This window comes from Ambystoma mexicanum, chromosome 8 (assembly GCF_040938575.1).
Source record: "Ambystoma mexicanum isolate Mex_15411 chromosome 8, UKY_AmexF1_1, whole genome shotgun sequence".
NCBI classification, from domain to species: Eukaryota; Metazoa; Chordata; class Amphibia; order Caudata; family Ambystomatidae; genus Ambystoma; species Ambystoma mexicanum.
Genome location: NC_090929.1, coordinates 489,328,727 through 489,347,290, shown reverse-complemented (window position 1 = coordinate 489,347,290; position 18,564 = coordinate 489,328,727). Strand labels below are relative to the sequence as shown.

Below are 18,564 nucleotides of genomic sequence, written 5' to 3'. Positions count from 1 at the left end.
GGTAAGAGGGATACCCTGCATATGTCTATATGCGTTGGCAATGATGAGGACATCTCCAACTCTGGGGAGCACTTAAAGAGCAGCCAGGAATTTTATTGTTCCAATGGATAGGCCACGTATTGTTTAGCATATATCGATCAATCCTAAAAAAAGATTCCAGAGCATCTTACCTTCGATATGGTCACGTTTACACATGCTAAACTCACGCGTTGCAAACCGCCATCTTGTGCTAATCTTATCTGTTGACCCATCACCCTAAGTTAAAGTGCCCCTGCGGCAGTAAATCATAAGACCAGACCCCCTCAAGCTGACATCATGAGAAGCTTACGCCTCTTTGTCACAAGACCAGTGCACGTCTCATGTCAATGTCTCCCATCAGCAAACCAACCAAGGCCGATCCTGCTTAGCTTCATGGGTGGCAGGATGGAGCCCATCCAGGCTGTAAAGCCGAATACAATCGGTGTTTATTTGTACCTAAGAAACCTTTAGATAACAAATATAAAGTTGTCCTTCCAATTACCAGGAAAAGTTGTAACGCTCACCTGATTCTCGCAGAGGCGCCGGTCTTGACTGGGCGACTACCGTATCTTCAAAAGTGATGTGTAGCACCCGGTTGGCTCTTTGGGCTGGACCTCTGTGCACTGTATGCCTGACTCGAAGAGTAAGATGTCTGCAGATAGAAAATATGGGATTAATGAACTGGGGTTATTGGGGTGTCCCTATCTCTTTCCTTTTCTCCTCTCCTGTAGAACCCCAAAGGTTAACGCTCTCAACTTAGGTAAGTGAACGCCGAGCTCTCCATCTGCCACGGGGCAGGGTGCTGGAACCAGTTTCTTCACTGGATAGGTAGCGCAGGCCTCTTGACTTCAGAGGACTGCTGTCCGTCGTTTACTTCACGAACGGTGAGTTCCGAATATTTCAAATGTCTTTAAAAGTCTTTTGTAATGCTGTCTCTTATTTTGCAGGGTTCCGGCGATGGCGGTTGACTGGCTGAAGTGAGTTGAGGATGGACCCGTATGCGGAATAGAAGCGCCTGGAAGCGCGTAAGTAAGCGTTTGTTGCTTGCTTCACGATGCTCACTAACTGTCCTTTTATTTTGCAGGTACCAGTTCGGAGCTGCTGAAGGATGCCGGAATGCCCACTGAGTTCGGCGTGGATGGAGTAATGGCACTTGAGTATTTAACGTTACCCAATGTCTTTAAACGGACTTTTTGTCTTACAGATGCGTGATGCAGCGCCGAAGGCCTCCGGAGCGTGCGAAGAGTTGGTAAGCTTTTGTCTTTCAGATGCCGGAATGCAGTGCGATGACCTCTGGAGCGCGTGAAGAGAAGGTAAGCCTTTGTCTTTCAGATGCAGGAATGGTGCGCGAGGCGTTGATGACAGCCAATGGACCAGGTAAGAGATGCGCTGTCACTGAAGACCGTAGTGCTAACCTGTTCTTTCTTGTCTTTATAGATGTTGCTGAAGACTGGATTCAGGATGGTAGGCCTTTTTCCTTTAGGCCCAGGATCAGATGCAGAAGACACGATGAGCGTTCTGCTGCAGAGGATGCAGAATAACGCATAGCAAGATTCATCCATCGGGTGTGGTTTAAATAGCCTCCTGTAGTGCTTAGGTGTCTCCTTCCACAGCCACGCCTAGGTAAGAAAAGAGTTCCTGCTTTCAGAAAGAGTTCCAGTGTTCTGAACCTAGGGAGTGGCTCCTGCCCCACCCAACAGGAAAAGTAGTCCCAAACAGAAGAGGATCAGGGGTTCAACTGGCAGGTAAGTAAGCAGCATGGTCTGCTGCAGGTAAGTCCACCCAAGCATTATGAGCCCGGCGCTTGCAGCGCTGGGACTGGGCATATTTATGAGCCTGGCGCCACTGGCGCCAGGACAGGGTCCAAAAGGTCCCAATTGGGACTGGCTGGCACTCGGAACCTGGGTTATGGGTCTGCTTCCAAGGGAGTTGGGTAAGTCCTGGCCTTTTGGAAGCAGATATCATGACAGTACCCCCCTCAAGGCCCCTCCCAAACCGGGCTTCCCCGGGGGGGAAATGTTTGATGAAATCTTTTGATTAGACGAGGAGCGTGGACATATTCTGCAGGTTCCCAGGATCTTTCTTGAGGGCCGTAGCCTTTCCAGTCAATTAGGTAAAATAGCTTAGATTTGGAGATCTTGGAGTCCAGGATGCTTTTGACTTCAAACTCGAGTTCTCCATCAACTAGGATAGGTTTTGGGGATTTAGTTAGTCGGGTTTGAGGTTGCACGGGTTTTAAAAGAGAGACGTGGAAGACCGGATGTATCTTCATGTGAGGGGGCAAGTCCAACTTGACCGCTACTGGGTTTACTATGGTAGTGATGGAATAGGGACCAAGGTATCTTGGGTTGAATGTGCGTGGTCCTTTTAGAGGTAGATATTTGGTGGATAACCAGACTTGATCTCCTACTTGATATTGGGGGGCTTCCTTCCGATGTTGATCTGCTCCTTTCTTGTATTGTTCTTTAGCCCTTTGAAGGTGAGAAACGGCTTCCTTAAAAGCTTGGGTGATAGTAGAGTGCAGGTAGTCTACTGCTGGTGTTCCAAGATCTTGGGGTGGATCCAACTCTGAGGTTCGAGGGTGACAGCCGTATAAAAGAAAAAACGGGTTTTCCCAGTTCCTGAGTGGACAGAGTTGTTGTAGGCATATTCGGCTATCCAAAGGATATCTTTCCAAGTTTTTTCAGTTTGTTGCAGCATGCAGCGTAAATACTGTTCCAGAGTTTGATTGGTCCTCTCGGTTCGTCCGTCGGTTTGAGGGTGGTGACTGGTCGATAATCTCACATCAATTTGAGCCGACCGGCAACAACTTCGCCAAAAATGAGAAATAAATTGACTACCTCGATCCGAAATTAGCACTGAAGGAAAACCGTGCAGTCGGACGATGTTTTCGAGAAATTCTCGGGCCAGAGTTGTTGCTGTTGGCAAGCCTTTCAGTGGAATGAAATGCGCCATCTTGGAGAATAAGTCCACGATTACCAGGATCATATTGTATCCGGAGCATGGAGGTAGGTCGGTGATGAAGTCCATAGAAAGCGTATGCCAAGGGCGAGGTGGGATGTCAATAGGGCGTAAGAGGCCGGCTGGTCTTTCCTTTTGACTCTTGTTTTGGGCGCATACTCCACAGGACATTATAAAGTCTCTGATATCTTTTTTCCAAGACGGCCACCAGAAGTAGCGCTTGATCTTTTCTGAGGTTTTGGCCATACCGGGATGTCCTTCCATTAGAGACTCGTGATAACAAGAGATCACCTTTTTCTGTAAATCTGTGCTGGGCAGGTATAATCGTTCTTGGAAATACAATAAGTTGTCCTTTACTGCAAAGTCCTTTCCCTGCAGATGCCAATTCTGTATTTCTGCTGGAGTTATAAGTTGCCTGGTTTTATCCTTAATTTCCTCTATGGATTGTGTGGTTATTACACCCAGAATTCTTTGTTCGGGAATGATAGGTACAGGTTTAGGGTTGGTCAAGTGTTCCTCCACTTCCATCCGAGAAAGGGCATCAGCTTTACCGTTTTTTGTACCAGGTCGATAGGTAATTATGAAGTCAAACTCGGCAAAGAATAGTGCCCAACGGAGTTGTCTAGAGGATTGGGCTTTTGCGGTTTTCAAATATTGCAGGTTTCGGTGATCCGTAATCACAGTAACGGTGTGTCGGACCCCCAGAAGATAATGCCTCCAAACCTTAAAGGCAGACTTGATAGCCAGAAGTTCCTTATCAGTAATAGTGTAATTGATCTCAGGCGGCGAGAATTTGCGAGACCAGAATGCCACGGGATGTAACTGATTGGTTACTGGGTCCTTCTGTGATAGAACTGCCCCCATGGCAAGGCTCGAAGCATCAGTTTCAACGATGTAGGGGAGTTCGGGGCGGGGATGTTTTAGAATTGGTGCAGAGATAAATTTTGTCTTCAAATTCTGGAAAGCTTGTTCCGCCTCAGTAGACCATTCAAAACGTTTGTTTTTCTTTAACAAGGCGGTGATGGGCTGGACTATTCGAGAGAATTCGGGGATAAACCTGCGGTAAAAGTTGGCGAAGCCTAACATGCTTTGAAACCCTTTTACGGAGGATGGTGATGGCCATTTGAGAATTGCATCGACCTTCCTTGAATCCATACGCACTCCGCTAGGTGATAATATGAATCCCAAGAATTCAACTTCAGTCACGTTGAAAACACATTTTTCCAACTTAGCGAAAAGTCTGTGTTGACGCAACCTCTCGAGGACCATTTTCACGTGTTTCCGATGTTCAGATTCCGATGAAGAATAAACGAGGATGTCGTCAATGTAAACGACAACACATACATCTATGAGTTCTCTGAGGACATCGTTCATAAAATATTGAAAGGCGGCCGGGGCATTGCAAAGTCCGAAGGGCATGACCTGATATTCAAATAGCCCATACTTGGTGCGGAAGGCCGTCTTCCATTCATCGCCCTCTTTTACTCGTACCAAGTGGTAGGCTCCTCTAAGATCCAGCTTTGTATATATGCATGCTCTTCTGACTTGGTCCAGGAGTTCAGGGATTAAAGGTAACGGATATCTATTCTTAACGGTGATCTGGTTCAGGGCGCGGTAATCTATACAAGTTCTAAGGTCCCCTTCTTTTTGTGGAACGAAGAACAAAGCTGAAGAAGCAGGGGACTTAGAAGGACGAATAAACCCATTCGCTAGGTATTGATCCAGGTATTGTCGGAGGTGAAGGTTCTCAGGCTCGGTGAGGGCATAAATTCTGCTACACGGAGGAGTAGATCCAGGTATCAGGTCTATCTGGCAGTCATAGGACCTATGAGGAGGTAGAGAGTTAGCCTGATCCTTCCGGAAAACATCTTGGAATTCTAGGTATTCGGGAGGTAACTGGGGAGTCTCCGAAGAAATTGCTGCTAGAGCAACACCAGGTGGAGGGTGACAAGTAGAGACACATTCTGGGAACTGAACCGTTCTTGCTCGCCAATCGATCCGAGGATTGTGTTTCTCTAACCAAGGTATCCCTAGAATAATCTGGAACTGAGGGGCCTTGATCACATCGAACACGATCTTCTCATGGTGTCCATCTTGACTTACTAGCGTCACTTCTTGAGTGGTATGCGTTACTGGTCCGGAGGCTATCTCCATACCATCCACCGTAGTAATGACGTCCTTTACAGCCTTGGGACAAAGAGTTAGATTCATCCTCAAAACCATTTCCTGATCCACATAATTGCCGATGGCACCGCTGTCGACGTAAGCTTCAATCGCATGTAATCGATCCGGATGATCAGGGCTAATGAGGACCATAGGTATCACGAAATGCGAGGTCATGGAACTGGTTTTAACGCTCGGCAAGAGGACCTCTATTCTTGTCGGGCGAGGTCGTTTCCCTGCTCAGAGTTTGTGACCTTGGTAACTGCAGCTCCTACCGCCTTCTTGGCTGGTTTCACCGGACAGTCTCGAAGAAAGTGCCTTGAGTTTCCGCAATAGAGGCATAATTGCAACTGTTTTCTCCTTTACCGCTCCTTTTGTGTTAGTGGTCCTTTCAGGCCCCCTATTTGCATGGGTTCCCCGGAGTCTACTCCTTTGGAAGGAGTTGGTGGTTTGGAAAATACTCGAGCATCAAACTTGGAACGATCGGCCTTCCTGTTCTGCAGTCTGTGATCTATTTGAACGACTAAGTCTATATAATCCGAACAGTCTTGTGGGGGATTCACTACTTGGGCTAAAACGTCTTTGAGCTCGCCACGTAGACCTCTATAAAACAGCGTAATCCTTTTGTCCTCAGGCCATTGAGTTTCCACTATTAGTCTGTTGAAAGATGCAATATAAGCCAAAAGGTCTTGATTACCCTGTCGCAACGAAAGAAGCTCATTGTCCAAGGCCTGCCCCTGTGAATGTCTTGCGAACAGTTTTTCCATACTAAGCTGAAAGGCTTGAAAATCATGGAGAACCGGATCATCTTGATTAACTAGAGGGATCGACCAGTCTGCCGCATTGCCACTAAGGTACGAAAGCACAAAAGCTACTTTAGCTTGATCAGTTGGAAAGGCTGCTGGCCGGCATAAAAAATGCAACCGGCACTGATTGATAAATACTGCAAACCTCTTTGGGTCACCAGAAAATCGTTCGGGCGGAGCCAGAGGTACATTCCCAGGTAGGTTGATCTGCACTGGATTCATAGGGGATGTTGAAGGAAGATTTGCCCCTGATGCGGGTAACGGGGTCTGTCCGGCTTGTGACTGTAGCAATTGTCTAGCAAGATCGTCTGTTCGCTCCTTGGAAATAATTAGTTCCCGTCTTAGAGCATTCGTTTCCTGACGAGCTGCATGCACTTCTGCCCTTAGTTCCCCAAGTAACCGGGCTAGGTGGTCGGTATCCGAGGTTTCCATAGCGCCTGGGCGAGAGTTTTGCGGTAGGCTTTGCGTTCTGTAACGTTCACCTGATTCTCGCAGAGGCGCCGGTCTTGACTGGGCGACTACCGTATCTTCAAAAGTGATGTGTGGCTCTTTGGGCTGGGCCTCTGTGCACTGTATGCCTGACTCGAAGAGTAAGATGTCTGCAGATAGAAAATATGGGATTAATGAACTGGGGTTATTGGGGTGTCCCTATCTCTTTCCTTTTCTCCTCTCCTGTAGAACCCCAAAGGTTAACGCTCTCACCTTAGGTAAGTGAACGCCGAGCTCTCCATCTGCCTCGGGGCAGGGTGCTGTAACCAGTTTCTTCACTGGATAGGTAGCACAGGCCTCTTGACTTCAGAGGACTGCTGTCCGTCGTTTACTTCACGAACGGTGAGTTCCGAATATTTCAAATGTCTTTAAAAGTCTTTTGTAATGCTGTCTCTTATTTTGCAGGGTTCCGGCGATGGCGGTTGACTGGCTGAAGTGAGTTGAGGATGGACCCGTATGCGGAATAGAAGCGCCTGGTAAGCGCTTGTTGCTTGCTTCACGATGCTCACTAACTGTCCTTTTATTTTGCAGGTACCAGTTCGGAGCTGCTGAAGGATGCCGGAATGCCCACCGAGTTCGGCGTGGATGGAGTAATGGCACGTGAGTATTTAACGTTACCCAATGTCTTTAAACGCACCTTCTTTTGTCTTACAGATGCGTGATGCAGCGCCGAAGGCCTCCGGAGCGTGCGAAGAGTTGGTAAGCTTTTGTCTTTCAGATGCCGGAATGCAGTGCGATGACCTCCGGAGCCCGTGAAGAGTAGGTAAGCCTTTGTCTTTCAGATGCAGGAATGCTGCGCGAGGCGTTGACAGCCAATGGACCAGGTAAGAGATGCGCTGTCACTGAAGACCGTAGTGCTAACCTGTTCTTTCTTGTCTTTATAGATGTTGCTGAAGACTGGATTCAGGATGGTAAGCCTTTTTCCTTTAGGCCCAGGATCAGATGCAGAAGACACAATGAGCATTCTGCTGCAGAGGATGCAAAATAACGCAAAGCAAGATTCATCCATCGGGTGTGGTTTAAATAGCCTCCTGTAGTGCTTAGGTGTCTCCTTCCACAGCCACGCCTAGGTAAGAAAAGAGTTCCTGCTTTCCAGAAGAGTTCCAGTGTTCTGAACCTAGGGAGTGGCTCCTGCCCCACCCAACAGGAAAAGTAGTCCCAAACAGAAGAGGATCAGGGGTTCAACTGGCAGGTAAGTAAGCAGCATGGTCTGCTGCAGGTAAGACCACCCAAGCATTATGAGCCCGGCGCTTGCAGCGCTGGGACTGGGCATATTTATGAGCCTGGCGCCACTGGCGCCAGGACAGGGTCCAAAAGGTCCCAATTGGGAATGGCTGGCACTCGGAACCTGGGTTATGGGTCTGCTTCCAAGGGAGTTGGGTAAGTCCTGGCCTTTTGGAAGCAGAGATCATGACAAAAGTATTGAAATAATCTCAGATAGCTATGAGGACTACCAACCCACAATGAGGTTAAACAATGAAAAACGGCTCCACTCAGACGAGCTTAATTTAGCCCACCTCAGTGGTCAAGGGGAAATTTACTCAAAGTTAAACATGTATATCTTGATAGTTTATTTTGGAGAATTCCCAGACTGATAATGTCGAATTATTCAAAGCATTTGACCCTACAAAACATCCAATGCTAGGAAATTCACATCCATTAGTGAGCTCCAAGTACTCGAAGGATTTCTGCATCTCATTAGACATACGCAAATCCCAAAGCCTAAGTGTAACCTTCAGCACTGATGGGAGCCAACTGTAGCTTTTTCGCACTCTGAAACACTTGTGTATGAGCGCGATATAAATAAAATATCAATATCAATATAGTACTTTGCTGGGATCAAGTAAAAAAGCAGCAGGTCAGTGCAATGCATTTTAAACCAATTGCACTGCATACCAACCCAACAACGGCAGTGCACTGGACTCAGGGCGGTCCATGGGTAGGACAGAATGTTGCATTTTATGCATTTCTGACACACTGTGTCCAAAAGGGGCTAGGGCGAACTGCATTATTTTCACAAAATGCGTACTGCTACATTTCTATCCTCATTTAGGTCCCATCATATGTTTGAAAGAAAATTATATTTTGGGGCACCAGCTAGAGGAGTCTTTGATCCTACAGTGCTGCAGCTAAAACTGAGATGCAACAATGGATGCTGCTTTAGGCTAGGCTTGGGATGCACTAGCAGACTAGTTATGGAATCCATGGTTACAATAGACAGCAGCTATTCAACTCGTGTAGAGATGCTTTGTCGACGTGTGTGTGTGGCAGTCATTTAGAGTAGGAAAGAGACCTATGGCTACTGGGAATGAGACTATAGGAGACCAACATAACTCCTAAGACATAACACATTCAAAGATTATTATTGGAAAGGTGGGTTAGGCGACTAAAAGGGTAAGGGATGGTATAGAAAAAGCAGGATGATCTGATCTGGATGGGCTCAGCAACTAGGAGACTAAACAAAAAGCTAAGGTTTTCATTGCTTCTCCTGTGATGGCCCCTCACAATGGGGCAAATGCCCAGCCTGTCCTTTATTCCTTGCCACACCTCTAAAGAGGTTGGGGTTAAATGCCTAAGTTTACCATTGTAACTCAAAAGGGGTGCAGGATTACTGAAGATACAAGGTGGGAAAACAAAACAAGTCCAAGGACTTCCTCTAAAGCATCTAGTGTCCTAGTCCAGTTACTGTTATACACCAGGTAGACATCAACATGTGTCTCCTCTCCCCACAACCATTTCCCACTGTCTCCAGCCATCGCAAAGCCAAAGGACAAAATCAGCCGCGTACCTCTATATGGTCAACCTAGTCAATATCCTCCATACGCCAATGCAACACGCAGCTGCCATTCGCATTTGCCCTATTGTGCTGTTAACACCCTCTCAGCGGTCACACATGCCACAGACATTGCACCTACCTCATAACCAACAAGGAACTAGATGCCTCAATCATTACCGAAACATGGTTTACACCTTGCTAAGCTTACACCTTCCATCAATGTCCTCCTACTCCCATGACTACTTTATCCAACATACTGATAAGGGAAAAACTGGAAGTGGGTGGCAGCCATCCATAAGATCAACTGGCCCTCTACAAAAATCCCAAAACCCCCGCACACAGCTCCTTCAAATCCCTCCCATGCTGATCGCTCATCTCTAATGACTATTACATTCAATCTTATTTTAAGGCCATCCAAGGGGTGGCATAACTTCATCCATGAGCTCGCCAAACGTCTCTTCCCAGCAATTGTCTCCTATTTGCATAACATCCTCCTCTGAGATGTCAACATCCCAGAGTCCCAACCAGCAAAACACGAAAGCACCTCTATTCGCCATGAGAGACATAATGGACCTTAAACAGTCTACGGTCCCCTATGCATGCCAAAGGCCACACAACACTTGACCAGTCACCACCTCCAACCTCTTATGGAGCTAAAAACACTTTCCCCTCGACTGGACAGACCACCTTGTAGTCCCCCTTCTCATACACACAAAAGCCTCACAAACGGCATACTAAAAGCCCTTTGAGCACCACTCCAAGAATTTCCGCTAGACAACCGGGAAAACCTACAGAACGTTCCTCACCGGTGGGAATGTCTCCCCTTCTGGATACAATCAACCTCTTTGCCAAAAGACTAGTGGATGCCCACATGCTCCTAAACTCTAGTCGCATCACAGTCAAACCAGCCGTATCCTGGTACCCACCTAAGCTCGCCACTAACACAAACGCAATCAGATCCCTTGAAAAGCAGTAGCACAAGGACTGCAGCCCAGAGGATCTCTAGGGCCAAGTCATTTTACTGCACCCCCAGCATTGAGGCTGCCTCTAAGGGGAGCAGATTCTTATTTGAAATAGACGCAGCCCACACTCGTCCCCAAGACAACTGTTGCACAAGAGAAATGTGACTGAATCAATAACCTTCATTAACAAAACAAATAAGATCAGGTTTCTCAATGGAGCATCAAAACCAGACTGAGCCCTGCTCTCCACCCACTTGACCGGGCACTACCCTTCTGGACAAACCTCACCCTCTTCTCTCCTGAGGATTTCACAGACACTTTCTTCCCTAAAATATACGATTACACCAATTACTTCTTTATAGCCTCCCACATTAAACAATTCACTTGCCCAGTGCTCAACTGACTCTATATTGTTAACACCTCCCACAACTAAGGTGCCAGATGCATTGAAAACAGGTCTTGTACGACCCCTTCTCAAAAAAACCTAAATTGACCCAGAGGGTACAGCCAACTGCAGGCCCAAATACTAAGCCTCCAGTTCATCAGGTAGCTTATCAAGAAAGTATATAATCAATGACGTATTTGTTTGTCCACTGCGCACAGACCACTGGAGCCAATGCTCCATGTTCAGTTCCTTCTCAGTAAAAAGTCACTAATGATTGACAGTCACAATCTTTTCAAATTCTTGCACACAAGAAATCTCAGGAATATTTTCCGTTTTCCAATGCTTTCATTTCTAGTGGTGATTAGCATAAAACTGCCAACACGTGTTTCGACCTCTAGAACAGGTATTCCTCAGGGCCAATAAATCACTTTCAATTGTACAGATGGAGATTTCTTTCTCTCATAGTACTCAACCACATAACTGGCAGACTGGTTTCCAAATAAATGAAATAATCTCCCTAGCAGGCTAGTATCCACAATGTTGGTTGTTTCCCACAATTTGCGAGATCCTTGACCTATACAGTGCTTTCAATGGCGCTTTCCGTGTATTCCCGATATCAGAGAATACAAGGAATTGAACATTGAGCAGTGGCTCCAGTGTTCTATGCGCAGTGGATAAACCAATACGTCACTGAATATATAAAGTGTGTTTTAGACTCCTAAGGGGCCCTTCTGTCTGGATTGGCAATCCTTGCAGCAAGGACATGCCATCGAATGGATCCAGTACCAAACTCATTCAGAATGTTGGTTTAGTGGTTTGCACATCAGAGTAGAAGTCCCCCCTCCCTAAGTCCTTGAGGGTGTACCCGTTATCAAGAAAGTAGTTGCGAGCCAACTACTTGCCAAAGTTGGCCAAGTTGGCCTTCCCTGCGATTACCAATCAGCTTCCACTACAGCTGCAGCAAAGAGCCATTAACCACTGCACTGGTAGACGCTGCAAATCACTGACATACATAGGGGATTCCTGGTCCTCTTAAACCTCTCGGATGCATTTGACAGTCTACCAAAACATAGCCATTGCCAGATGTTGTCTGATTGAAACATATGACTGGAGGCATCTGGCGAACCAGACACGCCTTTCTCATCTGCTTTACATGTCTGATCTTTTCAATGCTCGGAAATGTACATGAGCCTTCTAAAGTATGGTGTGGAAGGATGCAGTGCTGGATCGTTGGGGTCGACCTGGACCCGTCGATGGGAGACTGATTCAACATAACATTTCTCAAATCATCCCACATAAACTAGAGCCAACCCTTCTCCAACATTCCACCGGTTCAAATCATGTACCAATGAGACTGCAGTCTAACAAATAGACAAAGGATTAGTCGGCAGTAAAAACAATATTTGTTAGTTGTACCTTGGCAAAGAGCGTTTTCCCAGTGCCTGGAGGTCCATACATCAAGATGTTCCTGTAGAGTCCTTTGTTTTTCTTTGTGTTTCTGGTTGCAATCGCTATATCTCTAACGCGCTCCTCCAGCGTGGGCTGCAAAAAAGAGCAAACAAGACTTACAAATAAGAGGGGATGGGCAGGCCTACTTACAGGAGCTCCACATTTTGAATTTTTCTCCACTGGCCCAGGAAATGATTACCATGGGTATCCTGGATGGAGGGTTACCATGCATCTTAAGGTTCACATGTGCATCACCACATGTGAATGTGGTTGGTGTTCTCCACAGACCAAAAGGTGTGCAAATCAGAAAACGCTCAACTCCATTGAGACAATTGAAAGCATACTAAGAACACGCACTGTCAACACCAATACGTGCAACCTTATTTATAACAGTTAGAAACGAGCCATGTGAAGCACAAAAAACAGTTTGTCTTTTCATGCTCATTTGTGTGCGTTTGTTCAGAAAATCCTATCGATTATCTGTGCAAGGTCCTAGGCTTTTTTCTGGTTTAAACCTCAAAGACTCCAATAAATTTGTCTAATAAAGAATAGCAAAGAGTTGTGTATGTGTGGCCTTGGTAGCCATTGGGGCTACTTTGATGAATCAAGGGAATTTGTCCATTCTCCCCAAGAGGGAGCCTTCCCCTGTGAGGCTAGGCCGGTGAGCCCGCTCCGCAAGAGCCTCCCTAGGGGTCTGGACAAGTGGGATTTCACTGGGAGAGACTCCCCTTAGAGGACAAGTACTCCTGTTCCTTTAAGGAACTTCCTAACCCTTCTCCCATGATTGCATGGAGGTTATTCCAAGGGACCTCAGGAGGCTGGTGGTACCCCAAGAATTGAGATCCAAATTCCTACAGTTGGTACATTAAGTACCCTTGGCTGGTCACTTATGTTTTAAGAAGACCAAGGAGAGGATAACATTGTACTTTTATTAGCCCCAGATGGGTGCAGAAATTGAGAAGCTTTGTAGGAGTTGTCACAGTTATCTGGTAAACGTGGAGCCAAGAATGTGGCACCTTTAGTACCTCTGCCAGTTGTGGGAGTTCTTTTTGAAAGGGGGGGGATTGACATTGTTGGACAACTAGATCCTCCAACTTCTTGAGGCAACCAATGTATATTGGTTGTAGTGGGCCGTATCACTAGGTACCCTGAAGCTATTCCAATGAGAACTGTTACTGATTGGGCAGTGGCTAAGGCCCTACTTGGTATTTTTACCAGAGTAGGATTTCCTAAGGAGATTGTATCTGACAAGGGGGTCAAATTGTACGTCCTCCTACATGCAAGCAATGTGGAAAACCTGTGGAGTCACCTATAAGTTCCCAACTGCCTACCACCCTCAGACAAATGGATTGGTAGAGAGGTTTAATAGAACAATGAAGAACATGATTGAGCTTTGAAAGAACCACTGAGAAGAAAGTGGGACCTTCTTCTGCCAGGTCTCATTTTTGCCTACAGAGAAGTTCCTCAAGCTGGAGTGGGCTTTAGTCCTTTTATGGTCATCCTGTCAGGGGCCCATTGGCCCAGATTAAGGAGGGTCTGGAGAGTCCTCCTTCCCTCAAGCCAGTAAGGATTACAGACTATGTGCTAGGCCTCAGACAGAGGATGGCACAGATGACAGGCTTCTTAGAATTTGAAAGCTGGTCAAGCATTGGCATGACCAGAAGGTTCACATGATGGAGTTTACTCCAGACCAATAAGTTCTCATCATGGTTCCAGTAAGACAGAGGGTCCTTCAGGACAAAGGGGCAGGGCCTTTCAAAGATGTTGGGAAGACTTGGAGAGGTCAATTATTTGGAAGACTTGGCCAACCCCAAGGAGGCTCCTAAGGTTTTTCCAATGCATAAATTAGTTTTCAAAAATTGATTAGCAGAGTTTGCTAATTAAATGTTTGATTAGCAAGCAGACCCATTTGATTAGCAATGTTGTACTAATACTGTTAATGTCACCATGAACAATACAGCAGTTATGAATACTGCTGCAATAAGACATTAGTGAGAGGAGTCAGGCCTTGGCAATTCTTTACATTTTAGCTAGACCTGTAGGTCGGGTAATTTAGTTTACCTATTCAACCTAAGAGAAATGCACTCGACCCATAGGAACGGAGGACAACAAATTAAAAAAGCGATTTACTACAAACCCACTTTATGTTTGGCACACTGCTGCCCCCAGAGGCCAGCCATGCACAGTGAAACTTTTATTTTTTGCAAAACAAAGTAAATGTTAAATAAAAGTTTCAAACTTCTCTTGTAAATGCCTACTCGCCCTTCATAAAATCTACTAGACTATGCGAATGGGCGAAAAGACTTCGCGAGCCATATGGGAGAGTCTGTAAAATGTAAAAAGGTTTAGCTGCATGAATGGACACAAATAAATATTATAAAAAAGGCTATGAAAACAGTTTGGCCAGTTGTCTCCCACAGGTGGTAATATATAATACAATCATAAGCATAAAGCAAAGCAAGCTCTGGAGGCCAACTACATTGTTTGGTATTGCAGAAGATCTGTAGATGTACAGACTGGATGGAACTTCCGATCACTACTTTGCATGAGCATCTAGTTTGCTTTGTGTATTCATTATGTAAGATACAAGAAAGCAACTAAGAGTGGATTGTGTAGCAGGCAGAGAACTGGACAAGCTTGGTGGACTATTGTAGTTTGTGGTCATCTCACTTTCAGGGTACATGGTATAAAGCAACAAGGTGATAATATAGAATGTCAAGGAGTATGAGTTTGCTCAGGGGTTGAGCAACAGTTGCAAGATCTATGCAACCTACAGGTTACAGAACAAGGTGCGTCATCGAAAGCATTTGATCATGTGATCATGTACATTTTCAAAAGTGTTCGCTGGTCAATATGATGCATCTTCACCAACAAAATGAAATATAGTCAACACAGACCTTTAGATACACTAACCTAAACATTACTGTAAAACAGAGATGATGCAGTGTTTTACAGTAGCAATATTGTAATTATGCAACAGCTTACATTTTAGGAATGGAATTGCGAGACTATCTTTTAAAAACATATAAAGTTGACACAAATCTTTTTGCCAGACACGATATAGAAAGCTTAATAAAAGTATCATCCCGATTACTTCTGGATTGCAATTATTTGAAAAAGAAATACCTGCCTAGCACTCCCACACATGCCTTTGGCACTTAAGAGTGGTGGACATGATTACTGCTGCACTTTCTCTCCATTAGCACTTTAAAAAACAAAGAAAAAAGGGTGAAGAGAGCACCGAGGGTAAGAGAGGAATGCAGGGTCAGCTGTGGTTTCATTGAAGAGGGCAACTAAAATAGCTAACTTTGCTACACGTGTCCATTTAAATAGCAAACCTACAGAACTGCATAGCAAATTGCTATGCGACGCTGCTTATTTTATGCCTTGCTTTCAAATCTATGTTTCCAGGCCAGAGATAGCCTGTGATCAGGAAGAAGAGTGAACCTCCCGCAGATCTTCTAAGGGGACACCCTTCAGATGGATCAGGAGAAGGAGTTAAAACTCTCTACTAATCTGACAATGCAGCAACAGCAGGAGTGCAAAGATGTGTTAACTCACTTTGCACCTCTGTTCTCACCAACAGGCGGACATTGACATTGGTGATGGTGTACCTGTTCCAAGCAGGGGCTACAGGGTCTCAAATATTGTGAGTAATTGCATGAAAGAGGTCAACAAGATGGACATTGGAGTAATTGGACATTCCAAAGGTCTATGGGCTATCCCAGTTGTGTTAGTACCAAAAGCAGGGACTAAGGAACTTAGATTCTGTGACTACTATAGGGCATTAAATGCAGTTACCAAGACTGATGCCCATCTCTTGCCAAGGACAGATGATCTGGTAGATGAGCTGGGCTCAACCAAATTCCTCAGTACGTTTGACCTGACAAGTGGTTATTGGCATGTCCAAGGAGTCCAAGGAGAAGACCGCATTCTCAACACCAGAAGGCTTGTACCAGTTCACGGTCATGCCCCTTGGATTAAAGAACGCACCTGCCACATTCCAGAGAATGGTTAATGTTCTGAACGGGTTAGAGAACTTCTGCATGGCATACTCTGGTACCCAACATACAAATGCTGATCTCTCTAGAAAGTATAACCGACTGAATCAAGAGATTCATCCAGGAGTGGATTAGATCCTCCTGTCCCTAGTTTGAGAGGGTACGAGTGTTAGGGAGTTTTATCATTGTATGATTCATCCCCTCTCCTAGTGATAACCCCAGCATTTTTGGCTGGACCTCTGGACCTTTTTCTAAAATCCTGAATAAGTAGAGCCTTTTTCCGCTCATTCATTCTTATGGGCTCGGTCTTTGGGAAAACTCTACTCTTTGTATAGTACCTATGCCATGGAGTCATTTTCCTCCATAACACTTAAAGGCATCTGTATTTTACTATTACAGCATGCAGCTCCTTATGGGCAGTGTTGCCGGGGACCCTTAAGAACCCTCCTTTGATATTTTTTTCATTATGTTATTTTGCATTTATATAGCGCCTTATATACCATTGGTATAGTCTGAAGGCGCTGGTAGGTTGAACGCCCTTGGCAACCGAAGTTCGGGTCAGTAGAGAGAGTAGAGAGAGTCCAAAGGTGCGTGTGTGCACCAGGTATGTGTGAAGCTGGTGCGGAGTTCATGTGGTAGCTGCTTCTTAGCGGTAGGTGTGGTGGTTGAGAGATCAGGAGTATGTGTTCGGTCTGGCAGGATTTATCCAGACCGAGTGTGGCTGTGTTAGGCCTGAGGAGAACGCCGGGCTGGGGGTGTGAAACCAGCAGTGTTTACTTAGAGTGATGGGGAGTGAGCGGAAGATGTTGATATGAGAACAGTTATACCGAATGGTATCATAGTAGCTCTGTGTTCTAGTTGAGTGGTGGTGTAAAGAGTAAGCGTGGGGTGTGGTATGATATATGCTCTCAGAATTCATCCGCCCCTTATACAGTCATCTGCTCTACATACACTCATCCGCTCCTCATACACTTATCCGCTCCACATACACTTGTCTGCTTGATGTGCTACTCGTCCGCTCTACAAACTCATCTGTTCCACACTCATCTGCTCTACGTATTTATCCGCTCCATACACTCATCTGTTCCACACACTCATCCGCTCCACCCACTCATTCGTTCCACCTACTCATCTGTTCTATGAATTTATCCACTCAACACATTTACCCGCTCACATTCATCAACACCAGATGCTCATCCGCTCCACACACTCATCCGCACCAATCCGCTCTATGTACTCGTCCGCTTTATGTACTCGACTGCTCAGCGTATTCGTCCGCTCTATATACTCATCCGTTCCACACACTCATCCACTCCACGTACTCATCCGTAGCATACATTTGTCCGCTCCATGTACTCGTCCGCTCTGCGTACTCGTCCGTTCCACACACTCATCTGCTCCACGTACTTGTCCGTTCCACACACTCATCTGCTCTACGTATTTATCCGTTCAACACACTCATCTGCTCCACACACTCATCCGCTCTCTACATTCATCCGTCCTCCATACTCACCCGCCTTCCACACTCATCTGCTCCCCACCTTCAGCCGCTCCCCACCTTCAGCCGCTCCCCACCTTCAGCCGCTCCCCACCTTCAGCCGCTCCCCACGCTCAGCCGCACTCCACGCTCAGCCGCACTCCACGCTCAGCCGCACTCCACGCTCAGCCGCACTCCACGCTCAGCCGCACTCCACGCTTGTTCGCTCTTTCACGTTCGTCTGGTCTAAACGTTCACCCGGTCTATACGTTCGTCCGTTCAGTATAGGCCCTCCCTCTATTCGCTTTTCTGTATTTACGTACTCATCAACTCTACACGTACTCATCTCTACATGCTCGTCCGCTCTACACACCGAATCACTCTACACACTCATTGACTTTAGTATGTTCATCTAATGTATACACTCATCCGATCTCCATACTCATTTGATCTTTCTAGTCGTCTGTTCTTCCGCTCATATACTCTTCCACAAAGTGCATTCATCGGATCTATATGCTTCATCCAAACTATTTCATCCATGTCATTTACTATGTTCCCTCCTCACTCATTATGTCCATTTCATCAGTTTAGATCTATTTACTTTCCCAATGATTTATTCATCTTATCCACTTCACTGTTTGATCTACATTACTTGTTTAGTTCTGTATGTCTTTCCAGTTTACATTGAAGTTTATTAGTTGTCGGTTTCTCGTATCAGGTAGTTTGTTGGGTGGTGTTTTTGTGATGGTGTTAGTTTGGAAGACCGGATGGTTTTAGGGAAAGAGCCAAGTTTTCAGTAGTTTGCGGAAGGACGTTAAATCCTCAGTTAGGTGGATGTGTGGTGGGAGCGAGTTCCACAGGGTTGGGGCCCGGGCTGAGAATGATGATCCGCCTAACCTGACCGAGTTTGTCTTAGGAATTACAAGGAGGCCGGCTGAGCTTGATTTTAGGGTGCGAGTGGGACGATAAGGAATTAGCTTGTCTTGAAGATATTGAGGTCCAGTTTTATGCAGTGCTCGATGGGAGAGGCATAGGGTTTTGAAAGCCACCCTACGGGCTACAGGAAGCCAGTGCAGT

At 46.0% G+C, this 18,564-nt stretch overlaps 1 protein-coding gene across 1 annotated transcript in view; it reads right to left on the bottom strand.

Moving 5' to 3' along the window:
* The window catches only part of LOC138472127 (ATPase family AAA domain-containing protein 3-A), a 672,103-nt gene that overhangs the window by 291,476 nt on the left and 362,063 nt on the right, over window positions 1–18,564 (bottom strand). Inside the window, exon 10 of the mRNA XM_069610129.1 lies at window positions 11,977–12,102. Coding sequence (XP_069466230.1) covers window positions 11,977–12,102 — 126 coding nt within the window. The remainder of the gene's footprint in view (window positions 1–11,976; window positions 12,103–18,564) is intronic.